Raw genomic sequence first — 26,518 nt, forward strand, 5'->3', positions numbered from 1 at the left:
TATTCAGTTAATTCTTTTTTTTTTAGAGTTGTTTGTGCCAAGCATCAAGTATGGGGCTGCTGAAATACACTGACAAATAAACTGAGTTCCATTAGAAGAAAGCAAACAATAGTGATATAATTTATATCATGGAGATATAAAAGTCTGAGAAAACACTATAATTGGCATCCAAAAGTCCATGATGTAAATATAATGTTGCCATATTATTAGGTTTATGAATGATGGACACCCTTGATTTTCCAACTTAAGCAATTTGGTGAATAGTTATACTCTTTACTGAAACAGGGAAAACTGAAGGAGAAAAGTATTTGCCAAAAAAAAAAAAAGATTAAGTTCAGTTTGCATGCTTAGTCACCTCAGTCATGTTCAACTCTTTGCAACCCCATGGACAGTGGCCTCCAGGCTCCTCTGTCCATGGGATTCTCCAGGCAAGAATACTGGAGTATTGGGATGCTGGGATGCCATGCCCTCCTCCAGGGGATCTTTCCAACTCAGAATCAAACCTGCATCTCTTATGTCTCCTTCCTTGGCAGACAGGCTTTTTATCACTAACGCCACTTGGGAAGCCCTAAGTTCAGATTGGGACACATCAAATTTGTGATATTCTGTGCAAAAAGTAGGTGAGTAGGTAGGTAATTCAGAAGTTCAGAAAAGTAGCTTAGTTAGCTAACTTATTTAGAGATGAGTGGAATATATATGTGTATATGTATATATGTATATGAGTGAGTGAGTGACAGTCACTCAGTCGTGTCTGACTTTTTGTGACCCATGGACTGTAGCTGCCAGGCTCCTCTGTCCATGGAATGCTCCAGGCAAGAATACTGGAGTGGGTTGCCATGCCCTCCTCCAGGGGATCTTCCCAACCCAGGGATCAAACATGGGTCTCCCACATGGCAGGCAGATTCTTCACCATCTGAGACACCAGGGAAGCCCATATATGTATGTATGTAATATTTATACACATACACATATATATATATGGATAAATCTTTGTGTGTAAGTATTATTTTTAAGATAATTTTTAAGATAATTTCTTTTGATGGTTCTCTTTCCTCTGAAGTTTAAGGAAAAGTTATCTGCTGAGAGGAAAGCAAAAGGAGGGAGATTTGAGTAGCAGAAAGGCTACTAAGATTTTGCTGGAATCTGTCTATGCCATTTTAAACGTCATCTAGAGCAGCAGCATCTAATGAAAATGTGGCTATTGTGGAGAGTGGGGAGAAGATGTGTAGAGTAACTTGAGGCTGGTGACAGTGGATTATAGTAGAACCAATATGTCCTACTAAATTTTGGTTTTTCTCAACAATGCTCAAGTGTTGAGAGGTAGGCACAGAAGAAGCACCTGGTAGGACTCATCAAAAGGTTCTGCCAGTTGCATGCTACATGAGAAAGGATACTAAAAAAGTTGAGAGGATTTGCAAAAGAGTGATTTTAAATAATGGGCTATAGTGTCTAAGTTAAGTAAGTAAAGATGAGGGGATTGATAACTGGAGAAAAAAATGAAGAAATCAAAGGTCTTACATTATTAAAAAATGAGGATAATTGATGAAATGAGCTAGAAAGAAAGTAGGTAGAAAAACCTCCTTGCAACTTTCTGAAAATGATTGGGGTATTATTTTCCCCGTTTTACATAATAGGACAACTGAGGCACAAACTATTGTGACAACTCAGTTATAGCATGAGTAGTGCACTGCATCTTGAATATGAGTCTCCTAATAAACTGAACTGACTTCCCAGTAGATAGTTATTTTTCTTACTAGATATGCAGATCATAGATATTCTTTGTTCAAGAAAAGGAATCATTACAATTAACACAGTTGAAATACATATGTCCAAATAAGTATCAAAATAGAAAAATAGATTGTTCATTTTAGAGCATGTGTCTGCTTCATCTTTTTAATATTTACTTGTTAAATATTCATTTACTGCTTTATATTTTCACTTTCAAATGTATTTTGTTTTGAGTGTCGTTATATTATAGTTGGGGCTTCCCAGGTGACCCCAGTGCAGGAGATGTAAGAGATGCAGGTTCGATGCCTGGGTTGGGAAGATCCCCTGGAGGACGGCATGGCAACCCACTCCAGTATTCTTGCCTAGAGAATCCCATGGACAGAGGAGTCTGGCAGGCTGCAGTCCATAGGGTCGCAAAGAGTTGGACACGACTGAAGCCATTTAGTATGCAAATATATTACAGTTGTTAGCCTTAGTATTAAGCTTAATATTTTGTATATAATAGCATTTAATTGCCTTTATAAAGTTTTTTCATTTGTTCACTCTGTTCACAGCACAACAGTAATTAATATCAAAAGTAAATAATGCTTTCCATAGGAAAATACATCTATATCAAATATTTTTGCTGGAATCTGTATATGCCATTTAAATCAGTCATCCAGAGCAGCAGCGTCTAATAAAAATATAATGTGAGCCAAATTTCTAAGTTTAAATATTTGCCTAGATATTAAAAAATTAAAAGGAGCAGGTAAAATTAATCATGTATTTTTTTTAATCCAGTATGTCCAAAATATTCTTATATCAAATTTTGACCTGTATAAAAAGATCAATGGGCTTCCCTGGTGGCTCAGTCGTTAAAGAATCTCCCTGCAATGGAGGAAGCCTGGGTGGGGAAGATCCCCTGGAGGAGGGCATGGCCACCCACCCCAGTATTCTTGTCTGGAGAATCCCCATGGACAGAGGAGCCTGGCGGGCTACAGTGCATGGGGTGCAAAGAGACAAACACGATTGATCAACTCAGCACGCACAAAAAGATTAATACATATTTTATTTTTTTGGAGAGTGTACTAAGACTTCTAAACCTTGTGTACATTACAGTGTGTAATGTATCTGAACAGTGTGTGACATAATACATCACAATCTGGAGGAGGCATATTTCACGTGCTGGTGCCCATAGTACTGGGCAGTGCAGATCTAGAGGCTTCAAAAAGTATAGTTCAACAAAATAACACGAAGGTAAGCTCTTTGTTTCTCCTAAGAGAGTGGTTTAAGAAATCTTGGTAAGGAAAAATACTTATTTGTTAGAAAAATAGTTTTTTAAAAAGTAAATAAGCTCAAACTGCTACAAGGTCTGGTCTCTTTTAGTGTCAATAATCCTTTTACCATAGTCTTATTTACCATAATTTTTTTCATTAAACTTTTTATATGTGCCTATTTGTAAATATATATATACATATACACTATGGCATGATTGTGTTTATTTATATAAATTTGACTTTTAAATCTTGGGCAATTTAATAGCTTCATTGTGTATAACTCTATAGCATAATCATGCAAAAATTCTGAAGATTTATCATTTCTATTTGTGGAAAATAAAAATTTTTAAATGTAAGGATTTAATCATATAGTATTAGTGAAGGTTGCTCAGCCATGTCCAACTCTGCGACGCCATGGACTGTAGCCCTCCAGGCTCCTCTGTCCATGGGATTCTCCAGGCAAGAATAGTAGAGTGGGTTGCTATTCCCTTCTCCAGGGGATCTTCCCAACCCAGGGATCGAACCCAGGTCTCCTGCATTGCAGGCAGATTCTTTACCATCTGAACCACCAGGGAAGTCTTTAATTCTATAGAATGGGATAAATGTTGCATTTTAAATTTACATTTTTACATTTAAAATTTAGAGTTTCCACTTAATGGCATTTAACAACATTATTGGTTTCAACATTTAAAATCAAAATCATATTATAAATATTCAGTGCAACATAAAACACAAACACATCAGCTTTTAATATGCTTCTAATTGAATACTATAAGAAATGTTAAGGTGAAAAAATACTTTGTATTTGCATTTGTTTGTGCGATTTATTATTCACCATCCAAACGTGATTTTGAGAGAAGTGGCAGGTTATGTTCATTAAAGAAAAAGAACTTATGCTAGATAAATATCCATGAAAGCAGAAACAGCCATAAATACACTGTAGGAGAAGTATGTTTGAGACAACTTGCTTAAATTCTGTTCACGTTTATTATTTCATTATTGTGAACAGATATTTATTATCTAAGTTATTTTCTAGCCTTTGGCTTCTCAAAATTCATTAGAAAATGGGAGTGTATTAGTTTCATAAAGTAGCTAGCCGCAGTGGAAGTCATAATATCCTTAAATTAATTTTTGTTGTCGTTTTCAACACAAACCTGAGAAGAGAATAGTCTAATGTTTCATGTGAGCACTTTTGGCACAAATGTGCCCACATTACAGTGTAGATTCTTGGACATTATTTTAAACCTGAGCTTTAGCAGTGAACAAAAGAAATAAAGTTCTTGCCCCATGTAGCTTCAAGTGAAAGGGTATATAATAAAAAGAAGACAAAAAGCTCAGAACAGGTTAAGAAGTAAACTCAAGGTCATGAACTATTAAATGATAGAAACAGGATAAAAATCTGTGTCTGACTTTGAACCTAAATGTATGTTTCACCGTCAGTTTTACCAGATTTTTATCAGATTTTGTTGCCTTGAATAAATCACTAATATTGTTGAAGTACAAGTGCCTAAGAATCAAGTATAAAACTTTTCCTATGAGAGACCATGACCTAAGCTTAAGAGAATCTGAGAAGCAGAACTCCCTCATTAAAACTCCATCATTATCCTACTCCCCAGGATAAAGAATTAGGCCTATTTTAAATATAATTTGCTTTTCTTTGAAGCTTGTTGAACAGTAACTCCTAAAAATACCTTATTTTTGACAAACAAAATGTAGAAAAACCTAAAAAATCATTTTGTTGATTAGTCCAACTAAAGGAAATTTATAAAATACTGATACTTAGAGAACCATAGATTTGTTTTTGAGACTCTCACTGTATATTTTAATTTGTTTGTTCATTGGGATCAAAGATGCGATACTTAATGCCTCACAGTTATGTTATATATCCTAAACATTAAAGCATACTTTAGCTCAGGAAAATTTAGCTTCTTTTTAAAAATAATACTTCATGGTTTAATCATGTTAGTCTTTGTCTTTCAAATTGATCATAATAGAAGGAAAACTTCGAAAACCACGCACTAGACTAAAAAATGCTGACAGCCTTTAAAGACTAGCATTGTGTATACCGAGACATCCTTCCAGAATAGAAATTCACAATCTTTGTAGAACTGACTGACTTGAAATCTGAGAAGAAAAGATAAGTTTAGGTTTCTAACAAACTGAAGGCTTTCCTCTAAATGGTTCCAAGGAAGATTCAGTATATATGACCCAGGGCATTTTGTCAAAATATTACTGTCATTATAATCATTGAAGCAGACTACAATCTTTCTGTTCTTCGTGAGTTCTGAGTGACATGTAAAAAGCAAGCTTATACTTGGGTAATGATGACTGGAACATTGTCTACATGCACAAACACAAGCTAAGCAAATATACTAAATTAAATCATGTATTTGCACACTTTTACATGAAAATTTTCTGTAGGATGAACAAAGGGATAATCTCGGACATTTCAAGACATTTGATGTATTAACACTGCATTTATTCAAAGGGAAATTACCAGTATTCATTTAATGAGGCAACAAAAGTATACTTTAATGACAAAGAATTACCTATTATAAAAAGTATTTTGTTTTCCATATGAAATGCCTAAATTCAATTTAAAATATACAAGTTAAGTCTTAACCTAGATTCCATGCTATACTTAGAAAATAATTTACACATTAAAGCTTCTGAGAGTTTTGCTTCATATCCTCTCTATTAGTTTGTTTCTCTAAATTTATTAAATAGGGCTATAAATCATGGTCCTTGACAAGAAGTGTGGTTATTTTATACACATACACATACATACTGTTCTTTGTTCTTTGTGGTGGTCAGTCAGATATGGCCACAAGAGGGGATACAGGAGGCATTTAGGAAAACAAAGTTTAAACTTTGTCCCATGAAAAAGGAGGCAGGCATACTACGCCACGCAGAGCAACAGGGTAGGTCAGGAGGCAGAAGGGGCAGGAGTGAGAGAAAAGTCAAGCCAGAACCTTTATTGGGGCAAGAAAGATAAGATAGGGCAGAATAAAGTTTAAATTTGGCTAATCTGAATAATTTCTGCAAGCTGGGCTTTGGGTTATAGGGGTGGTCTCTAGTTGCCTGGTACAGGCCGTGGGATGGTTCAGGGCAAAGAGCCTCTTGGTGAAGGTGAAGAGAATGAAAAACTGTCTTAAAACTCAACAGTCAAAAAACTAAGATTATGGAATCCGGTCCCATCACTTCATGGCAAATAGATGGGGGAACAATGGAAACAGTGACAAGACTATTTTTTTGGGCTCCTAAATCATTGCAGATGGTGACTGCAGCCATGAAATTAAAAGACGCTTGCTCGTGGAAGAAAAAGTATGACAAACCTAGACAGCATATTAAAAAGCAGAGACGTTACTTTGTTGACAAAGGTCTGTCTAGTCAAAGCTATGGTTTTCTCCAGTAGTCATGTCTGGATGTGAGAGTTGAACCATAAAGAAGGCTGAGTGCCAAAGAATTGATGCTTTCGAACTGTGGTGCTGGAGAAGACTCTTGAGAGTCCCTTAGACAGCAAGATCAAACCAGTCAATCCTAAAGGAGATCAACCTGAATATTCATTGGAAAGACTGATGCTGAAGCTGAAACTCCAATACTTTGGCCACCTGATGTGAAGAGCTGACTCATTGGAAAAGACCCTGATGCTGAGAAAGGTTGAAGGCGGGAAGAGAAGGGGACGACAGAGGATGAGATGGTTGGATGGCATCACTGACTTGATGGACATGAGTTTGAGCAAGCTCCGGGAAATGATGGACAGAAAATCCTGGCATGCTGCAGTCCATGGGGTCACAAAAAGTGGGACACTACTGAGTGACTCAGCAATAGTCTGGCTCTGGCTCTGGCTAATTTGCATATCAAAGGCGTGCCCCAGGCTGAGGCCCTTACTATCTCTAGAATTGGCTCACACCAGAAACTGATCTGACATCGCTCCCTAGCCAGGAAGCTTTTTAAATTGGCAAAACATAACATAATCAATACACATATGCACACACACACTCTCTTTTGGCCTTAATTATTTAATACCCACTAAAACTGAACAAAGAAATACAAAAAATTTTCACCTGGAGCTTTGCTGTTTAGATATTTTTAAATATCTGTAATCATTGGCCTTTCGGTACATTCTGTTGATGAACAAGCTCCTTATTTTTTTTATCTCTAAGCCCAGAACCCTAGGGCCTCCCTGGTGGCTTAGCGGTAAAAGAATCCACCTCAAATGCAGGAGACCTGGTTTGATTCCTGTGTTGGGAAGATCCCTTGGAGGAGGCCATGGCAACCCACTCCAGTATTCTTGTCTGGAGAATCCCCATGGGCAGAGGAGCCTGGTGGGCTGTAGTCCATGAGGTCGCAAAGAGTTGGACATGACTGAGCAACTAAGCACAATGTATATATGGCCTCTTGAAAATAATTCTAGAATGAGTTTCTTTTTTTTTTTTTAAATCCTTTGGGACTCCAGAAAATCTGGTAGATTCTTCTTGAAACATTAATTAGATATAAGAATTTATAAATAGTAATTAAATTTCATTAAAATATGTAAGTTTAAAGTTCGTTCTCAGTCTCTGAAATATTGCAATGTGATTATACAAAGTAGATTATTTTTAACTTGAATTTTATTTTCAATCAAGTTTACAAAAGAAAAAAAATCAGAGTATCCACTATTTTTCAAAATATGGAACTAATGTCTTTTGTACTTTAAAGTCTGAGGAATTAATATCCTTAATTTATAGCCATTTATACATTCTGGCCTAGAGAATTCCATGGACTATATAGTCCATTGGGTCGCGAAGAGTCGGACACAACTGAGCGACTTTCACTTCACTTCATACATTTTTATACATTTTGAAACTCATTATTTAGTGATTTTATATAGGTTAGTTATAGTCCAAGAATATTTTCATATTATAGTTTAGCTTTCAGTGCTATTTTTAGTAGCATAATGTGAATTTTTTTGTACTGTAATCATTTCAATAGTGCAGCATATTCATCATTTGTTAAATACAAAACTTGATACACTGATTATAGAGCTGGATGATTAGCAAAAATAAATCAAGTTCTCACTTTTTTTCACAAAATTTTAGCTCCTAGTGTTCCTTTGACATTAGTAAGAACGGTGAAAAAATGTAAATTTATCCTTGAAGTAACAGGTCAGTGAGTTTCCCTTCTGACAGTTTACCATGGAGCTGTTATTGAGAAGTACTATGTAATCATGTGGCAAAACAAACAAACAAAAAACTAACATGAAAATAAGCCAGAGGAAAGTCTACTTCTGCCTAAAAGATTTATATATAGAAATAATGAGGTTAGCTGAAAAGTGCAGGTAAAATAATAGAAAAGTTCTTTACCAGCTGAGCTATGAGGCAAGCCCAATAGAAAAATTAAAGGAGATCTTATATATATGGTGAGTTGATGGATTAGAATTATGAAATTTATTCTGAAAACTTGTGAAGAGACCTGTTTTTGCTTAAAATACGTATATCAAGGAAGATCGTTGGGAACAAAATAACTGAGCCAATAGAAAGATTCTTTACTAACTGAGCTATCAGGGAAGCCCAATAGAAAAATTAAATGAGATTATATATATGGTGACTTGATCAATTAGAACTATGAAATTTATTCTGAAAACTTGTGAAGTGAGACATGCTTTTGCTTAAAATATGTTTATCAAGGAAAATTGTGGGGAACAACAGGCAAAGCTGAATTAAAAAAGAAAAGAACCATGAAAATTTGAAAGTGATTAATTTAAAAAACCACTTTAACAGAGGTATTATGGTCGTAAAACTTCGGAGTTTAATACTACCTTAACAATGATCTTTAACCTCATTTGCTAAGTTAGGAAAAAGAGGACCAATGAGTAAAAGAAACATTTCTGGTGAACTATTAGCCAGGTAGTTTTGGATCTAGAAATTGTGGTAAGACAGTTTTATTTAACAGATACACAGATGAATTCCTTTTATTCTCCTTTAGTAAAATTCCTCACAGCATACAAATTTAATGTTCTAAATCAAACATTTGTGTTTTTAAATTCATGTATTTCTCCATCTTGAAGGAATTTCAATAGCTGCTTTCTTAAGGGTCATTTGTGTCCTCCACACCTCTAAATCTGTAGCTTTTCTTAAATGTTCCTGATAATTAACTCCATATCATTTGACCACCACAACTTTCTTGAACCTCATTCTTGTCTTCTGTGGAATTTGACTCTATACTATTTTTCTTATTTCTGAGAATGCATCTCTATTCACCTTGGTCACTCTTCTTTTTCTAATCTTTAAATATAAGTAATCCTTGGACTATCTTTTCAATCTTTTTCATTTCTCTCTCTCTGCCCTGTTAGCCTGCCTTCCTTCTTGCGTGTCTCAGTTGTTCAGTCATGTCTGACTCTTTGAAACTCCATGGACTGCAGCCCACCAGGTTCCTCTGTCCATGGAATTTTCCATCCAAGGATACTGGAGTGGGTTTCCGTTTCCTCCTCCAAGAAGGATGGAAAGTTGACTCGACTAAGCGACTTCACTTTCACTTTCAAGAATGGAAAGACCATTTCCATCCTTCTTAGGCCATCCTAATTTCATCCGTCATCTCCTGTTCAACAAATACTTGTTGGTTCTCTCTGTTTAGCCCTGACTGTTCCTTTGAGCACTTGGCCTGAGTGTACAGCTTCCTCCTACTGAACCTCAGTTCAGTTCAGTTCAGTTCAGTTGCTCAGTCGTGTCTGACTCTTTGCAACCCCATGAACTGCAGCACGCCAGGCCTCCCTGTCAACCACCAACTCCCGGAGTCCACTCAAACTCACATCCATTGAGTCAGTGATGCCATCCGACCGTCTCATCCTGTGTCGTCCCCTTCTCCTCCTGCCTTCAATCTTTCCCAGCATCGGGCTCTTTTCAAATGAGTCAACTCTTTGCATCAGGTGGCCAAAATATTGGAGTTTCAGCTTCAGTATCAGTCCTTCCAATGGACATCCAGGACTGATTTCCTTTAGGATGAACTGGTTTGATCTCCTTGCAGTCCAAGGGACTCTCAAGAGTCTTCCCCAACACCACAGTTCAAAAGCATCAATTCTTAGGCACTCAGCCTTCTTTATGGTCCAACTTTCACATCCAGAAATGACTACTGGAAAACCCATAGCCTTGACTAGATGGACCTTTGTTGGCAAAGTAATGTCTCTGCTTTTTATTTATTTATTTATTTAGTTGTCTCTGCTTTTTAATATGCTGTCTAGGTTGGTCATATCTTTTCTTCCTAGTTCTTCCTAGGAGTAAGCGTCTTTTTATTTCATGGCTGCAGTCACCATCTGCAGTGATTTTGGAGCCCCCAAAAATAAAGTCTGCCACTATTTCCATTGTTTCTCCATCTATTTGCCATGAAGTGATGGGACTGGATTCCATGATCTTTGTTTTCTGAATGTTGAGCTTTAAGTCAACTTTTTAACTCTCCTCTTTCACTTTCTTCAAGAGGCTCTTTAGTTCTTCTACTGAACCTCTCCATCAGGAAATTCCACTGGTCTGATGTTGATTGTTTCCTAAATCAGTATCACCTGGTAAACACTATACTCTCTAAGGACCTCCATTTTCTCTTCTTTAAGAGAATTGAAAGTGAAAGTGTTAGTCTCTCAGTTATGTCTGAGTCTCTGCAACCCCATGGACTGTATCTCTGTCTATGGAATTTCCCAGGCAAGAATACTGGAATGGGTTGCCATTGCTTTTTCCACGGGGATCTTCCCGACCCAGGGATCAAACCTGGGTCTCCTGCATTGCCGGCAGATTTTTTACCTCCTGAGACACCAGGGAAGTTCTTTTCAAGAGAATTACATGAGTGAATTCATAGAAAGCACTTGGACAAGCATTTGAAATATAATAAATGCTTACCAATTTGAGCTATGATTATATCTTATTCTCAGGTCCAGATACTAAGCTGTATAGATGATTCCTTCTAGATAACGTTTACACTAGCTTTGTTTTCTATTAGTAGTAGCAATGGAGTAGCATAAGTTCCTGTTTCCTTTCCAGAACTATTGCTATAAACTCCTAATTGATTTTTTCACAGGCAGTCTCTCCTGATCCTGCTATTCAAGACGTATTAAATTGTGCTGCTGTTATAAACAACTCTGAATTCTTAGTTGCATAATCAACAAAAATTCACTTCTGCCCATTATAGTCACTCAGGGGCTCAGTCTGATAGAGGCTCTGTCTTTCACAGTCCCAGCAGCAGAGGGAAAGAGAAGTTGGAGTTGAACACCACCAATCAAATGCTTCTGCCCAAAAGTGATAGGATTCATTTCCACTCATTCCAGATGAGCAAGGATCTGCTCTTTAACCAGCAAGGCACTGCTTCCTATCCTGAGATCCAAGACTTAGGAACATTAAACACAGTTTCATTACTAATGGTATAGTCAAGGAAGATGTTTTGACTAAAAAACAATCTGTTGATTAGCTAAATATTCCTCCCTAATTCTAGACATCAACTTTTTGGCATAGACAAATACACACATTCAAGTACTTAGATAATATGCTAATACATTATAGTGTATTGATAGAATGCATTTGTATACAGTACCTGAAGTATTGTTAAAAATACCAAATGTTTAAATTCTGGACATCTCCAGGAATCAAAGATTTAGCATGAAGAACTCAGTTTTTTTATACTCTTCAGAGAGAGGTCTTTTCTTTATTATCTAACTTAATTAAGGTTTAATGACATTAGAACTGGTCATTGAACTCTTAATTCTAAATGTTCACATGCAGCCATATTTGCATTTTACATGCTGATATATTTACCAGTACATTAATTAAAAGAGCCTATGTAATACCATTCTTGTATCCCTGCATTTGTGGGGATATATATGCAATAAACATTTGAATAATGGTTACTGTTTTACTAGCCTAAAATTGTAGATGATCATTTGAGTAAGTGAAATATTGTTTATCAAACTATAATGTAGGATCATAACCATTTTGAATTCCACATTTTAAGAAGGAAATAATATTTAATACAGAGAAAATATTTGATGAGGTGAAGAGCAGCGTTTTAGCAGGGTTTGTTATCCTCCTTTCCCCCTCCCCACAAGGTATATGCCAGAATCAAGAAATGGCACTCCAAAGCCAGATATCCACTCAGTGACTGACAATGGGTGCAGTCGAGTCTGAGGTATAGTGATAGGTATTCAGTTAGCTCTTGGCACATGCCTCCAAGAATACAGGAATGGGAAGGAAAGAGAATTAAGACTTTCAAGGTGACATAATGTTTGGGATTTTGGCTCATCTCTGTGGGGTTTTTTTCCCCTACTCTTTCATTATTCCTGTTGTCTTCTAACTTTTACGTCCTCCTAGGCTTCCTTAGCACCACTTACTAGCCTAAGGTGTTATAACTAGTCCCATTCAAGTGTCTTTTCTGCCCCTGCGCTGCAGTTCTCACACTCCATTCTGCGAGCTGGTAGGCCCTCTCTACTTCATTCATAACAATTCTGAGTCACTCCAGTCTCTTAATTCCTTGGGCAGGTTCTCTCCTGATCACCTTCCCACCTCTCAACATGATGAAATATTTTTTCATAACTGTGTATTTTATTTACAGTGTTACTCTTATGTTTATACTCTTACAAACTCAAGAGTTTATCTTTGTCCCGTGTTTGCTGGTTATCTTAACAGTCAAACTACATAGCTGTATTCATTCAAACCTATTAATGAATACTTTTGGCCTATAAACATTTTGTTTAATCACTAACTACTATAATCCCTTAAATATGCTAATTAAGTCTTTAGAGACTATTTATAAGTATTTCACCGTCTTTCATTATATTTCTCCTAATGATAGGTGATACGAGATTTGCCCTTTAAAAAATCTTTCAGCATACAACTTTAAACAACTATAACTATGTCATAAAATAGTCATAAAATATGTCATAAAGCTGGCAATTTTCATAATTCAAGACTACTACATATATAAACTTTTTCATTATTTTCCAATGCCAAAAATCAGAAAAATGCATAAGACCATATTCAGAACGTGAAACCCTGTTTCTTTCTGGAATTGAGCATCTTGTATCAGTGCCCAATATTAGTGTGTAGTAATCTTATGGAATTAGCTTGAAAGTCACGCCTATGGAATGAACTATGCAAATGAACTGTTTTGGTCCTTCATTGCTTTTTTCATTTGTCCGATTGTTTTAATTTTCTTTTCTGGTTGCCGATAACTTTTATGTTCATTTTGGAAAAAACAAAATAGAAAAAAAAAGAACATTTTTAAAAAGCATAATACCAACCAGAGAAAATTAAAACCACTTTACACTGTTCACAGTACATCCTTTAGATTTCTTGCTATATACATTTGTACTTCTTTTCCCAAGAACATAAACATCTGAAACATATTTTGTTTTTCTTTACATTATCTTTATTCCTCTAGTGCAGGTAGCTAATGAGTCATCTATGAATCTAGGTTTCCTGAGCTACCCAGTTTAGCAAGAGATGTTTATTTCTATTTATATAAATTTCTTTTATTTTCTTTTCTGTTTGTGACACTATCACTCTGGGATTTGAATTTACTTGTGTGCCCTAGTGGTAGTGAATCCATGTTTGGTTTATGTGCCATCCAAAGCTAAACTGCAGATATCTGCTTTCTCTCGCCCTTTCTCCCATATCAAGAACATATTTTATGTTAATAAATATTTATTTACAACAACATTTTCAAAGGTACATTCTATTTTATTGATGAACATGACCTTTAAACATCCTCTACCATTGGACATTTCTGAGGGTTTTGCCATGTGTGTATATGTGTTTCTGCAATAAATATTATTCTTGCTAAATCTCTGGTCATTGCTGTTTTCCCTTAGGGTAAATCCTGAAAGTAATATTGATAGGTTAAAGGATAGGCATGTTTTTTAAACGCTTTTGATACATTTTGTCATATTGCCTTTCAGAGATATACCTCTGATACTCCCACCAGCAACATTGGTAATTTACCTTGTTACCAGACCCTTACAGATGTTCTCTTTTAAAGTAATAATATAATGATAGGGTCTGTGTTTTCTTAACTGCTGAGTATTCCAAATGATCACCCATGTTTCCAGATTCTTTACTACAAAATATTCTATAAGTGAAGAGCGACAAGACTTTTAATATGTTGGTTGATAGCGTGTTTGCTTGCAGTATTGTTTGCTTATAGTTTAAGGTGATGGCCAAGTGAGGAAAGTAAAAGAAACCAATAGTAATACCCTAGACTTAGTCACCCTCCCTTCAAAACATGGCGCTGAAGAGCAACTACTTAAACTCATCCTGATGATCTCTATTTTAAGGAGATGAGAAGTAGATCCATCTTACAAAACTTTTAATAACCCTTCTTGTAGATAATGCATTATCAAAGGTGCTAGATTGAAGAGAAGGGCATTTCTTTAAAACCAAATAGTCAGTAAAACATTTATCTATAAACTTATTTATCTTTTCAGTTAGTATTTTATTATATCCTGATTGGTTTTGGCTATGTTCTTTATGCCCTAATATCCAACCATGAGAATTAAAATGCAAAAGTCACAAGGTATAATATTTTGAGAGTGTATCTTTAACTTCTTGGTATGTAGTAGGTGGTTCTTTTAGAAAAGTATGCTTGGGGTAAAAGTTCCTACAAAACAAGAGTACTAGTTATTGTGACTATGGAACATATATTATTTTGAAAGCCGTGGTCTCGACTGAACTTTGACTTGTCTAGACTATGCCATGCCTTTTCTGATGTTAGCATACCATAAAATCATGTTGTATTTCTATGTTCATTTGCCCAGAACCCATGAAACAAGATATACTCTGGGAGCAAAGTGTTTCATCATTAAAGGGGACCTTATAGATATTCCGGTTCTACATGTTTAATTGATGCTTAATGGATGATGGTGGTGGTAGTGGTGGTGGAGATAATAATAAGAAGGAGGAAGAGAATAATTTTTGGAGCCCTTATGTTTCTCCTACTATGCTTAGTACTTTATTTAAGTTTTCTCATTTATTAACTGAGGAAGTTAACGTCCAGAAAGGGAAACAACTCTCATAAGATTATTCAGTAAAGCTAAAATTCATATCCAGATTTCCTGACTCCCAGTGTAGTCCACCCTGCATTTAGCCACATGACGCTGGCTATATGAAAACCATTTTAGACATTTGAATCTCAGAAATCTTAAAATTTATAAAGATTATTTTTTGATGCTTTAAAGTATTTACATATGTATGTTGAAGGGCTTTAGCCTTATTTTATGTATTGTCTATATTCCCTAATTGCTGTCATTTCTATTTATTGAATATTTATTTTAATCTTATTATGTCTATTCTTTAAAATAAGAAGCTACAGTGAAATATTCTCTAATAAATGAGGACCCTGAGGATCAAGTAGAAGCAATAAACTTTCTGAAGGAAGTCAGTTAAGTAACAGTAAAGCTGGGATTGAAGCCCCCATCTGTTACCTCCAAACTCTTTCTACTTTATTTTATAGTTGCTTATGGAAAAATAGCAAAATCAGACAAACTTGAAAATGATTAATTTGTGTCACCATAGAAGTATATACACTGTCTCCTTTCTTTCTATCTCTTGGTCTGTTTATGCCTCATTTCTTCTTGAAACTAAATGAATGATAAAATAGTACACTTTACTGTCTTTTTAAAAAATTCACACTGAGTCTTTTCCCTCTTAAATACTTGGAGAAAATGAACATAGGTTAATAAAACTAACATGTTAGGTATTCCCCGGCAGTCCAATAGTTAGGACTCCATGCCAGGCGTGCCCGAGTTTGATTCTTAATCCTTACCTTTTAGTAGATATTACTCTGGATAGAGGGAAAAAAGTGTTTAAGAATTATTGCCTTCTGACCATATTGTATAGAAAACTGCTAATGACTTTTCTTTCTTTCAAATGGATACAAGAGGAAAATCTTTCCTTCCTTTTTGGAATATAGACATATCAATAAATATGAAAATGTAAAGTGAAATAAATTATTTTTAATTCAAAACTAATGAAAACATCAATCCCTGTTAGAAAATTTAACAAGGTTTAGGAAAATCTTATTAATAAAATGAGAAAATTAAACAGCCATGCAGCAGTAGATGCTGTCATTTTTGCCTTTTCTTTGTAAAATTTCCCCAGTCATAGAGTTTCTCTTTGATGGCTATAGTGAAGCAAATTAGAGAAAAATGGTTTGGAAACTTCTTTTTGTTTGTTTGCTTTTTGTTATATGACTGCCTTAAAGCATATTGCACTAAGACAGCATATTCTCTTAAATGAGCCCACTTATTTTTCACAAATCTTTTTTTTCTCCCCACTGTGGCCATGCAAACCAGTGTCTTCTTTGAAAGCAGAAATGAAAACATGTCTGATTTTGGATACTTATGTTAAGGTTGGCCCTGAATAATAAAACCCATTCAAGACTAGAGTGTTTGAAAATTTTTAAATCCTAAAAGCATGCCCCATTAATGATATAAATGAATTATACTCCAGATATTTCATCTAAAATACCCTTTTCTGTCTTTTCCTTTTTGCTCTTGCCATCACTTTTAACGATTCATGGGCCTACAGTGTCTTTACATCCAAAATGCAAAGCAGACAAATGGGCATCTCAGGGAAGAACATGACCAAAAGCACCAGCATCAGCGGAGACATGTGCTCGCTGGAGAAGAATGATGGCAGCCAGTCGGACACCGCAGTGGGTGCCTTGGGCACCAGCAGCAAAAAGCGACGCTCTAGCATTGGGGCCAAAATGGTAGCTATCGTTGGTCTTTCCCGGAAGAGCCGCAGTGCTTCTCAGCTCAGCCAAACAGGTAGGCATTTTTTATGTTACTGTTGACTTCCTAATTGAGTTGTAATTAAAACACATAATCTTTTCTCTTACTCATTCTGCCTCAGTAATATGTGGATGATGACAAGTACCAGAAGGAAAGGGGCGTTTTAAACTAGTGGACCTTTCTGAAAATATAACCATGACTTTGTTTTTCAGTGATGAGCGAACCTGCTTGGAAGTGAACCTTGGTTACTGTTCTTGACATGCACTTCACTTCTTTTCTCCTCAAGGAGGAGCTCAGCTGTGGTCCCCCTGATTTCAGTTTCTGGTCCTTTGCAAAGGTGCTCTGATCTGCTAGATGTTTGCTTTTCTTTAGGTTCCTCAAGTTGGAACCCACCAAGTTAATTTCCACTCCCAGCAAGTTACCATGATGAAGATGACACCACATATTTTGTATGAATAATATACTTCTCTTATTGCTGACAACCTAACTTCTTTTTCAGTTTGTAAGCAGCATTTACCAGTTGTGTCAGTTTCCTCACTGCAGTTTTTACTTTCCCGGTTAACACTTCAAGCAGCAATATTCTCCAGCTGCAGGGGTGGAGGAATTTTCTGCTGATGGGGAAGATATTCAAAGCTTTGCTATTTGAAAATTCAGTCTCTAAATCACATCTGCAAAAATAAATTAGATACCACACTCCTAACTCAGAAAAGCCACTGTTAGCAATTAAGAATTTATTTGTGAGTCAAAGCAATGTCTTTTTTCAAATGGGTGTTGATAATTAAACATTCAGTCCCTGGTATCTGGGAAATAATAGCATATCTTCTACTTAACACACAAACAAAAGCATGTAATATGGTGTTTCTTTTACAGCAAATAAATTATAGGCAAATGGATTAAATCTCATTTATGTCTGAATACTGTGGTTCTGGTACAGAGAAGTCAGGGCATAAAACTACAGCACAAAAGAATTTAAGGGTACGTTAGTTCCTGGACCCGCCTAATCTTGTTTTTACGAACTATTCTGCAAATTTGAGCCTTATATAATAATATATTGAAATAAGACTTTAATGGCTTTCCTTTATCCTGGTTGTAACTTACTATATTTACTGTGATTATGTTAGAGGTTTTTTTTAATGTTTAATTTTTAATTTATGTTTAATATTAATTTAGAGTTTAAATTTTTACTTAGTGTTTTTAAATGTTATTTTGTGTTTTAATATAGAATTAGGGATTTAATGTATGGACATAGAGATCATATCTAAATGATTTTTTTAATTGCTAATATTTATACATACATAATTAACTGTGTTGTGCTAAAATGATAGATGTTGGCCTTTTGAAGTTGAGAGGTTTTTTTCTCTAGCAGTTAGAACTTTATTGCATTTTTCTATTTAAAACTTACATTTGTAAACCTAAAACTGCTCTAAAAATACAGTCTGTTAATATTTTTAAATGAAGAACCTAAAATAGACACTAATAAGACTACAAGTTAGAGAATGTGTGGTGTTAAACTAAATAATTAATTCTGTTCGTTTGGGGGTTTTGGATGAATATTGAACACTTGTTGTGTGCCAGGAAAATCGAGAACACAAATGAGTCAGAAATCATTTATAGCCTGAGTTGCTTATACTCTAGTAGAAGATATATACTTAAACAGATTACTTCAAGATGCTATGTCAGGGACTTCCCTTGGCCCAGTGGTTAAAATTGTCTTCCCATACAGAATGTGCAGTGTTGATCCATGGTCAAGGAACTAAGATCCCACATGCCTTGAGGCCAGTCAGCCACGCAATTTAGTGATGGGTTTGATGTGGGGAGGTGAAGGAGAGAAGATTCTAAGGTGATCCTCATGTTTCTGGCTTACATCCATGAATGAATGGTTATAGTGCTGTTAATGGATATTGGAAGCATAAAAGAAGGAGTAGATTGGGAAAAGAAGGGTGAGTCCTGCAATTTAGGACACTTTGAATCTGAGATATCTATGTAATATCCGAGTAGAAATGTCTAGAATATATTTAAATACACACTTCTAAGGCTCATGTCAGAACCAGAGATATAAATCTGGGAGTCATAAATTTTAGAGGTTGCTTGAAACCATGAACATGGGTGAGATTGCCCAAAAAGAACACTACAGATAAAAGAGCAGTAGATGAAGACAATACTTTGTGGAAGATTAACTTTTTAGAATTGGACAGAGGAAGAGGAGCCAGTGAAGATGAAAGAGATATTATCATGAAGAAAGAACAAATACTATAAGAGAGCAGTGTCACAGAAACTGAAAATGTAGAAGATTTGAAGAAGAAAATGGTCAGTATTTCTCAATGATCAATTTCATTCTTAGTAGTTTTGGCATTAATATCCTATATATCTTTCCTTGACAGTATTTTTATTTAATGATAGAGCTCTGTTGACCATACATTGATTTGGTTTTTATCTTCAGAAACACTGTGATATTGGCAGATTTAAAAAATGTAGTTTTCCCTTGTTATAGCCTTCTTACATATATAGCACAGCAAAAAATAATGTGTTTCTTTTTGTTATTGTCTTCATTGGTATTCAGTGACATTATAATGGTTAAAATTTTTAGCGTCTTAAAATGTGTAATTATTCCTGTTTACACACTGCATAGCTTTGACCTGTATTGACAATAGAATTCAGAGTATCTCTCGCGTTAAAGCCCAAGTTTAACTGTAGAATAGCCAACAGAGAGAGTTTCATAATTATTGAACTCCAAATTTTCATTAGGTTTCTAAATTCTGCATTTGTGTGTATCTGTTTCAAGTAAGATTTTTGTATTTTCTTTTCTTTAAAAATGCAGTAGTAAGCTCAAACAGTGTTTAAAACTGAAATCTTCAAATTTATTACCTAAACTTTGATCATATGATAGCATTATCTAAAACAATGGATGGATTTGTGATGCTGGATCTTACATTAGATCCTTTGTTTTGATTTTCCTGGCCTCTGCATAGAAATCTGCATGTACTTAAGTTGTAGAGTTATCACTTAATGAATGATATATTATACATGTCTTCAGCTTCTTAAAATGATATTTATGATCATAAAAGTAAATATCATTTTACCAGTATGAATTTTCAAGACCAGATGAAGACTGCTTGCTTGACTTCTGAAGGGTAGAAAGCTCAGAAAAATAATATCTTTCTAAAGAATGTTGAAATTATTTTGAATTATATCAGTAATCATACATAACTAATAATTGGTAAAGGGGAAACCATTTCTAAAGATATGTTGGTTAATACACATAGTAGCTAAGTCATATCTCTCATCTATCCCCATGCTAGTTTGTGTCTTTGACTGCTAAATGGAAACTCGCCATTTTTAAAGCTTAAATATATCTTGTTAAACATCACAACCTTGTAGAAAGTGCATGGAGTGAATAAAGAGACTTGGATGCTATTGCTTACCCTGGGTTATATAAGATATCAAATATGGCCTCTTAAAAAAACCTACCCAACATATCTGAGTCATAGAATGTTCATCTGACATATGGAATTAACACCTGCTGTCCTAACAGGGGTTTTTATAAGATCATACTTTAAATGTATAAGAAAATGCTTTCAGCACTTAAAAATCACTTTGCAGATGTAAGCTATCAGTAGCAAATTCAGCCTCATATGGGGAATCAGGAATTCTATTTTAGACATGTTGATTTTGAGATGCCCATTAAACATCTAAGTACAGTTATATGTTTAATTAGATATGCAACTGTAGTCTAGTAGGTCAAGCTAAACATGTAATTTGAGAGTAATCAGCAGGTAATATTTAAAGCTGTGGCACTAGATAATATTACTTAGTGTAATTTGAATCAAGAAGAAAACTATAATAAAAACAGAGCCATGTTATATACCAACATTTAGAAGTCAGGAAGAGAATCCATTAAAGGAAACTAAAGAGAGAGTAGCCATTAAAGAAAATGAAAAAGAAGAATATGGTATCTTAGAAACCAAAGGAAGGAAATATTTTAAGGAAGACAGTCATCTCTGCCAAGTGCTTCTGGTAATTCAGATAAGGTGAAGATTGGGAGTTGACCATTGGATTTCACATGATGGAGGAATTTGGCAAACCTTGACAAACCTTGCAATGGTGGACAAAGCCTGATTGAAGCAGGTTAACAAAAATGGGAGATGAGGGAGAGACTGTGAGAATAATTTCAAGAATAAAAGTTACAACACGTGGGCTTCCCTGACCTGCCTGTGGGCTCAGAGGATTCCACGTGTCGCCAGGCAGCTGCGCCGGTGTGCGGCAACTGCGGAGCCCTTGCTCCACAACAAGAGACACCACCTCGGTGGGAAGGCCACACACCTCGACAAAGAGCAGACCCTGCTCTCAGCAACGAGAGGAAGCCTGCACACAGCAACCGAGACCTAGTGCAGCCAAGAGTAAAATGAGTGAATAGCATCAATTAAAAATAAACAAATGCGATTGATCCTTTAAAACAATTTTTAACACCTATATTGAAGCTGAAATGCCAATACTTTGGCCACCTGATGTGGAGAGCTGACTCATTGGAAAAGACCCTGATGCTGGGAAAGATTGAGGGCAGGAGGAGAAGGGGACGACAGACGACGAGATGGTTGGATAGCGTCACCGACACAATGGACGAGTTTGGGTAAACTCCGGGAGTTGGTGATGGACAGGGAGGCCTGGCGTGCTGCGGTTCATGGGGTCACAAAGAGTCGGACACGACTCAGCGACTGAGCTGAACTGAACTGAATACTTATGGAGCACTTTCCTGTGCTAGGAAGTTTTGGGGGGCACCTTACATGTAAATCATCTAAGTCTCACAACAATGTTATGGAGAAAGAATTAATTACTATTACCCTCATTTACAGATGAGGAAACTAATGTAGGCAAAAAGAGGAAGTTCCCCAAGTTTACTCAATTAATGAGGGTCAAAATAGGGATTGAAATGCAGGCAGTATATTCATTCTTCATTCTTAATTATTCTGTTATAGTCTAGACTAGCACTGTTCAATAGAACTGTTAGCATTGTTGGCAAGTCTGCATCTGCTTTATCCGATACAGTGTATGGCTATTGAGTACTTGGTATGTGGCTTCTGTGACTGACCACATTTTTTACATATTAAATTTGTATAATTTTAAGGAGGCACATATGACTGATGACTACTGTATTGATGCAAATAAAAACAATTTCTGGAATTTTGATTTTAAAAAGAAAATAAAAAATAGGACTATAGCTTGGAAGAAATAGAGTCAAAGAAGAGTTTTGGTTTTTTAATAACAGAGGGGGTACTTCTGGGGAAGACTGAGTAGGTGAGAGAGTTTCGGATCCAGAGCTGAAGCAGAGATCAGCTGTTATCACCTGTGGCCACTCAGGCATCTCAGTTCTTTTCATCTTGTAGTAATTTCTAAGCTCACATAGTACTTTTTATTTCCTATAATTGTAACATTTATTAATTTTAATCAGTTGTATATTTGTTTATCTCTTGGCTAGACTATTTTTTTTTTCCTTATTTTGTACATCCTTCCTAGTGTCTGCTATCATATCAGATAAACTGATCCCCAATGAAAGGCCCATATGCTTCTTTGGAGTTCCTGAAGTTCTCTGGAGAGTGGAACAAAAATGGTAGAACTTATTTTTGTCTTCTACTAAAAGACAGAAAAAGAAATTAAGCACTACCATATTTAATACATGGCTTTACCCTAGGCTTCTCGGTTGGTCTGAGTGTCAGTCAGGTGTCATATGCCTTTTTGGAGGTGTTAGTTTCATTATCCCTGAGAAAGTGGCAAGAGGCTTACAGAGATTGCAAGAGGCTTGCAGTGAAACTGAGGGTAATACCAATACTGCAACTACACAAAAAAGGTAGACCTGAAAATTCTACCCTTAGTCAATCTTTTCATTAGGCACTGATGAAGTAAATACAGTGACTCCCTAAGATATGACAAGAAGTCCTAGAAAATTCTAAGTTCTCAGGAAAATTCATAAAATACAGATTTTTAGCCACTATTATTAACAATGAACTTTACATTTATACTTTATATGATCTATGGTGATTCTTTGTGAACTTTCTTTTTCAACTATGATATTATTTAAACCAAGTATGAGAAAACAGAATTCGAAACCTGACCTTTGAATTGCTCTGTTTATTAGCTAACATAATGCTAGCTGCTATAAAATATAAACTGTGAAAATTCAATACAAAAGAAGTTTATTCATTGAGCAGATATCAGTCCAAACATCAGTTATTCCCAGTGGACGGTGGCCTGCCCTGTGGTCATTCAGAGTTTGAGGCTCTTTTCATCTCAAGGCTCTGCCCTCTTGTAGGGCCTCGGAGCCCTGTGTATTCAAGCCAGCACGTGGGACAGTGGTTATGAGCAAGAATTGGAAATAGTGAAGTCACTTCTGCTTGTATTTCATTGGCTACAACTCAGTCACAAGATACTGGAAGATGGGAGGTTAGGAAATGTAGCCCAGGAGTGTTCAGAAAAAAGAGGAAACAGTTTTGTAAGCAAACCAATATTTTTAAAAACTAAAATAAACATTACTTCAAACATTTTTATTGAGGGCATAAAGTGTTAATTGGCCATTTGAATAATGACTTGCAAATAATTTATTTCCTTGTAATGTTTTAAAATATTTGTATATTATTTTATGTATTCAAAAAGTAAATATGTTTATAATTTTTTACTGAAATGGATGTAATATTTTACAAGATTTTAAACAACTTGTCTAGTATGTAATTCCAAAAGGCTTAAAACCACTGTTCTAGTATATAATAATTCTAAGTGAATGTTTGCTAAATTCACATCTATTAAGAGATAACTTTGTAATAATGAAGAATAATATAGATGTTAAATAGTAGTACTGTTTCCTTATGTCATTAGAAATCCCAAACTAACACTAAAGATTAATATGTTAAGAATTCTAACAAAGAATGTGACTTTTAACACTAAATTTAGGCATATTTCTCACCATTGAAATTATAATAAGGTTTTAGCACTTATAATTCTACAAGCCATTATTAATTAAAAGTCATGTCACTACTTGTCATTTACTAATAAGCTTAAGTGGTTCAAATGCTACAGGTGAGGCAAAGAAATATTCCTTATAAGTGAAAGCTGTTATTAGCATAAGTTATGTTAAAGTACTTCTGTAGCAAACTAGGATCAACAAGTGGCTGAGAAAGAGCAATTTTATTGTTACTGAAATTAATTTAACATATCTTAAATGTAAACTGAATTTCATATCTTTTTAAAATTTGTCTTTAATTGAAGACTATTTGCTTTACAATGTTGTGTTGCTTTCTGCCACACAGCGTCAGCCATAAGTATATATATGTCCCCCTCTTGAGCCTCCCTCCCAGCCCACACCCATCCCGTCCCTCTAGGTTGTCACAGAGCGCAGGGTTGAGCTCTCTGTTAGACGGCAGCTTCCCACTAGCTCTGTTTTACACGTGGTAATGTATATGTTTACATGCTACTATCCCAATTCGTCCCCCCTTCTTCCCTCACTATGTCCGCAGGTCTGTTCTCTATGTCTGTGTCTCTATCCTTGCCCTGCAGATAGGTTCATCAGTACCATTTGTTCTACAAAATTTAATTTTTAATTTTTCTGCATGCTTGATAGCTCAGTCATATCTGACTCTGTGACTCCATGGACTGCAGCCTACAAGGCTTCTCTGTCCATGGGAATTCTCCAGGCAAGAATGCTGGGGTGGGTTGCCTTGCCCTCCTCCAGGGGATCTTCCCAACCCAGGTATCAAACCCAGGTCTCCCACATTGCAGGTGGATTCTTTACCGTCTGAGCCACCAGGGAAGCCCAAGAATAATGGAAGTGGGTAGCCTGTTCCTTCTCCAGGGGGATCTTCCTGACCCAGGAGTTGAACCGGGGTCTCCTGCATTGCAGGAGGATTCTTTACCAGCTGAGCTACCAAGGAAGCCCAATGGTGGTAAAATATACATAACATAGAATTTACCATTGACCACTTAACCATTTTTAAGTGGCATTAAATTCAGTGACATTAATACTTAATACTGCTGTGCTACCATTATCATCATCCATCTCCAGAACTCTTCATCTTAAAAAACTGAAATAATTCTCCATTTGCTTTTTCCCCTAGCTTCTGACAATCACCATTCTATATTATGTCTCTGTGAATTTGATGACTTTAGGTACCTAATATAAGTGGAATCATATAGTGTTTGTCCTTTTGAGACTGACTTATTTCACTTTGTATAATGTCCTCCAAGTTCATCCAAATTGTACCAAATGTCAGAATTACCTTCCTTGTTAAGGCTGGATAATATTCCATTGTATGTATGTATACCACATTTTGTTTATCTAGTCACTGTCAAAGGACATTTGAGTTGTTTCTCCCTTTTAGCCATTGTGTGAACATGGGTGTGCAAATATGTATTCCAGACCCTGCTTTCAGTTCTTTTGGCCTATGCCCAGAAATGGAATTGCTGGATCATATGCTAAATCTATTTTTAAATTTTTAAGGAACCGTCATATTGTTTTCTATAGCAACTACACCTTTTATATCACCACCATTGATACACAAAGGTTCCATTTTCTCTACATCCTCACCAACACTAGTTATTTTTTGATAATAGTCATTCTAATGGGCTGTAGTTTAGATTTCTCCCTGTAGTTTAGATTTCTGTTTCCCTAGTGATTAGTGATATTGAGCATCTTTTCATGAGCTTATTGGCTACTTGTATATCTTCTTTGTAGAAATGTCCATTTGCGTCCTTTGCCCATTTTCTTTTTTTTAAATCAAAGAATAATTGATAAACAACATACTAGTTTCAAGTGCACAACATGAAAATTCAGTCTTTGTATATGTTGTGAGATTATCACTACAATGAGTCTAGTTAACATCTATCACCTTGTATAGTTACAGAATTTTTTTTCCTAGAATGGGAACTTTTAAGAGTTAATCTCTTCCAAAACTATGTTAAGTAATAGTGGTGAGAGTGGGCACACTTTTCTTGTTCCTGATTTTAGAGGAAATGCTTTCAATTTTTCACCATTAAGAATAATGTTTTCTGTGGGTTTGTTGTATATGGCTTTTATTATATTGAGGTATATTCCTTCTATGACTACTTTCTGAAGAGATTTTTTTTTAATCATAAGTGAGTGTTGAATTTTGTCAAAAGTTTTCTCTATCTGTTGAGATGATCATATGGTTTTTATCTTTCAGTTTGTTAATATGGCGTATCACATTGATTGATTTGTACATATTGAAGAATCCTTGAATCCCTGGGATAAAGTCCACTTGATCATGATATATGATCCTTTTAATATGTTGTTAGACTCTGTTTGCTGACTCTGTTTGCTAGAACTTTGTTGAGGATTTTTGCATCTACTTTCATTAATGATAGCGATATTGGCCTGTAGTTTTCTTATTTTGTGGTATCTTTGTCCAGTTTTGGAATCATGGTAATGGTGGCCTCATAGAATGAATTTGGGAGTTTCTCTTCCTCTGCAATTTACTGAAAGAGTTTGAGCAGGATATATGTTAACTCTTCTCTAAACTTTTGATAGAATTTGCATGTGAAGCCATCTGGCCCTGGAATTTTGTTTGTTGATTACTGTTTCAATTTCCATGTTTGTGATTGGTCTGTTCATGTTTTCTGTTTCTTTCTGGTTCCATTTTGGAAGGTTATACTTTTGTAAGAATTTGTCCATTTCTTCCAAATTGTTCATTTTATTGACATATAGTTGCTCATAGTGGTCCTTATGATCCTTTGTATTTCTCTGTTGCCTGTTGTAACTTTTTCATTTCTTATTTTATTGATTTGAAAC

The 26,518-nt window shown here is 35.6% G+C and overlaps 1 protein-coding gene across 29 annotated transcripts in view; it reads left to right on the top strand.

The window, feature by feature from the left end:
* RIMS2 (regulating synaptic membrane exocytosis 2) overlaps positions 1-26,518 on the top strand; it is a 587,005-nt gene that overhangs the window by 481,961 nt on the left and 78,526 nt on the right. For 15 of the 29 annotated variants that reach the window (XM_065903241.1, XM_065903240.1, XM_065903265.1 and 12 more), the window contains one exon: positions 16,523-16,764. The exons of the other annotated variants lie outside the window; for them this stretch is intronic. In XM_065903241.1, coding sequence (XP_065759313.1) covers positions 16,523-16,764 — 242 coding nt within the window. The remainder of the gene's footprint in view (positions 1-16,522; positions 16,765-26,518) is intronic. 29 annotated transcript variants of the gene reach the window in all.

This window comes from Muntiacus reevesi, chromosome 12 (genome assembly GCF_963930625.1).
Source record: "Muntiacus reevesi chromosome 12, mMunRee1.1, whole genome shotgun sequence".
NCBI lineage: Eukaryota > Metazoa > Chordata > Mammalia > Artiodactyla > Cervidae > Muntiacus > Muntiacus reevesi.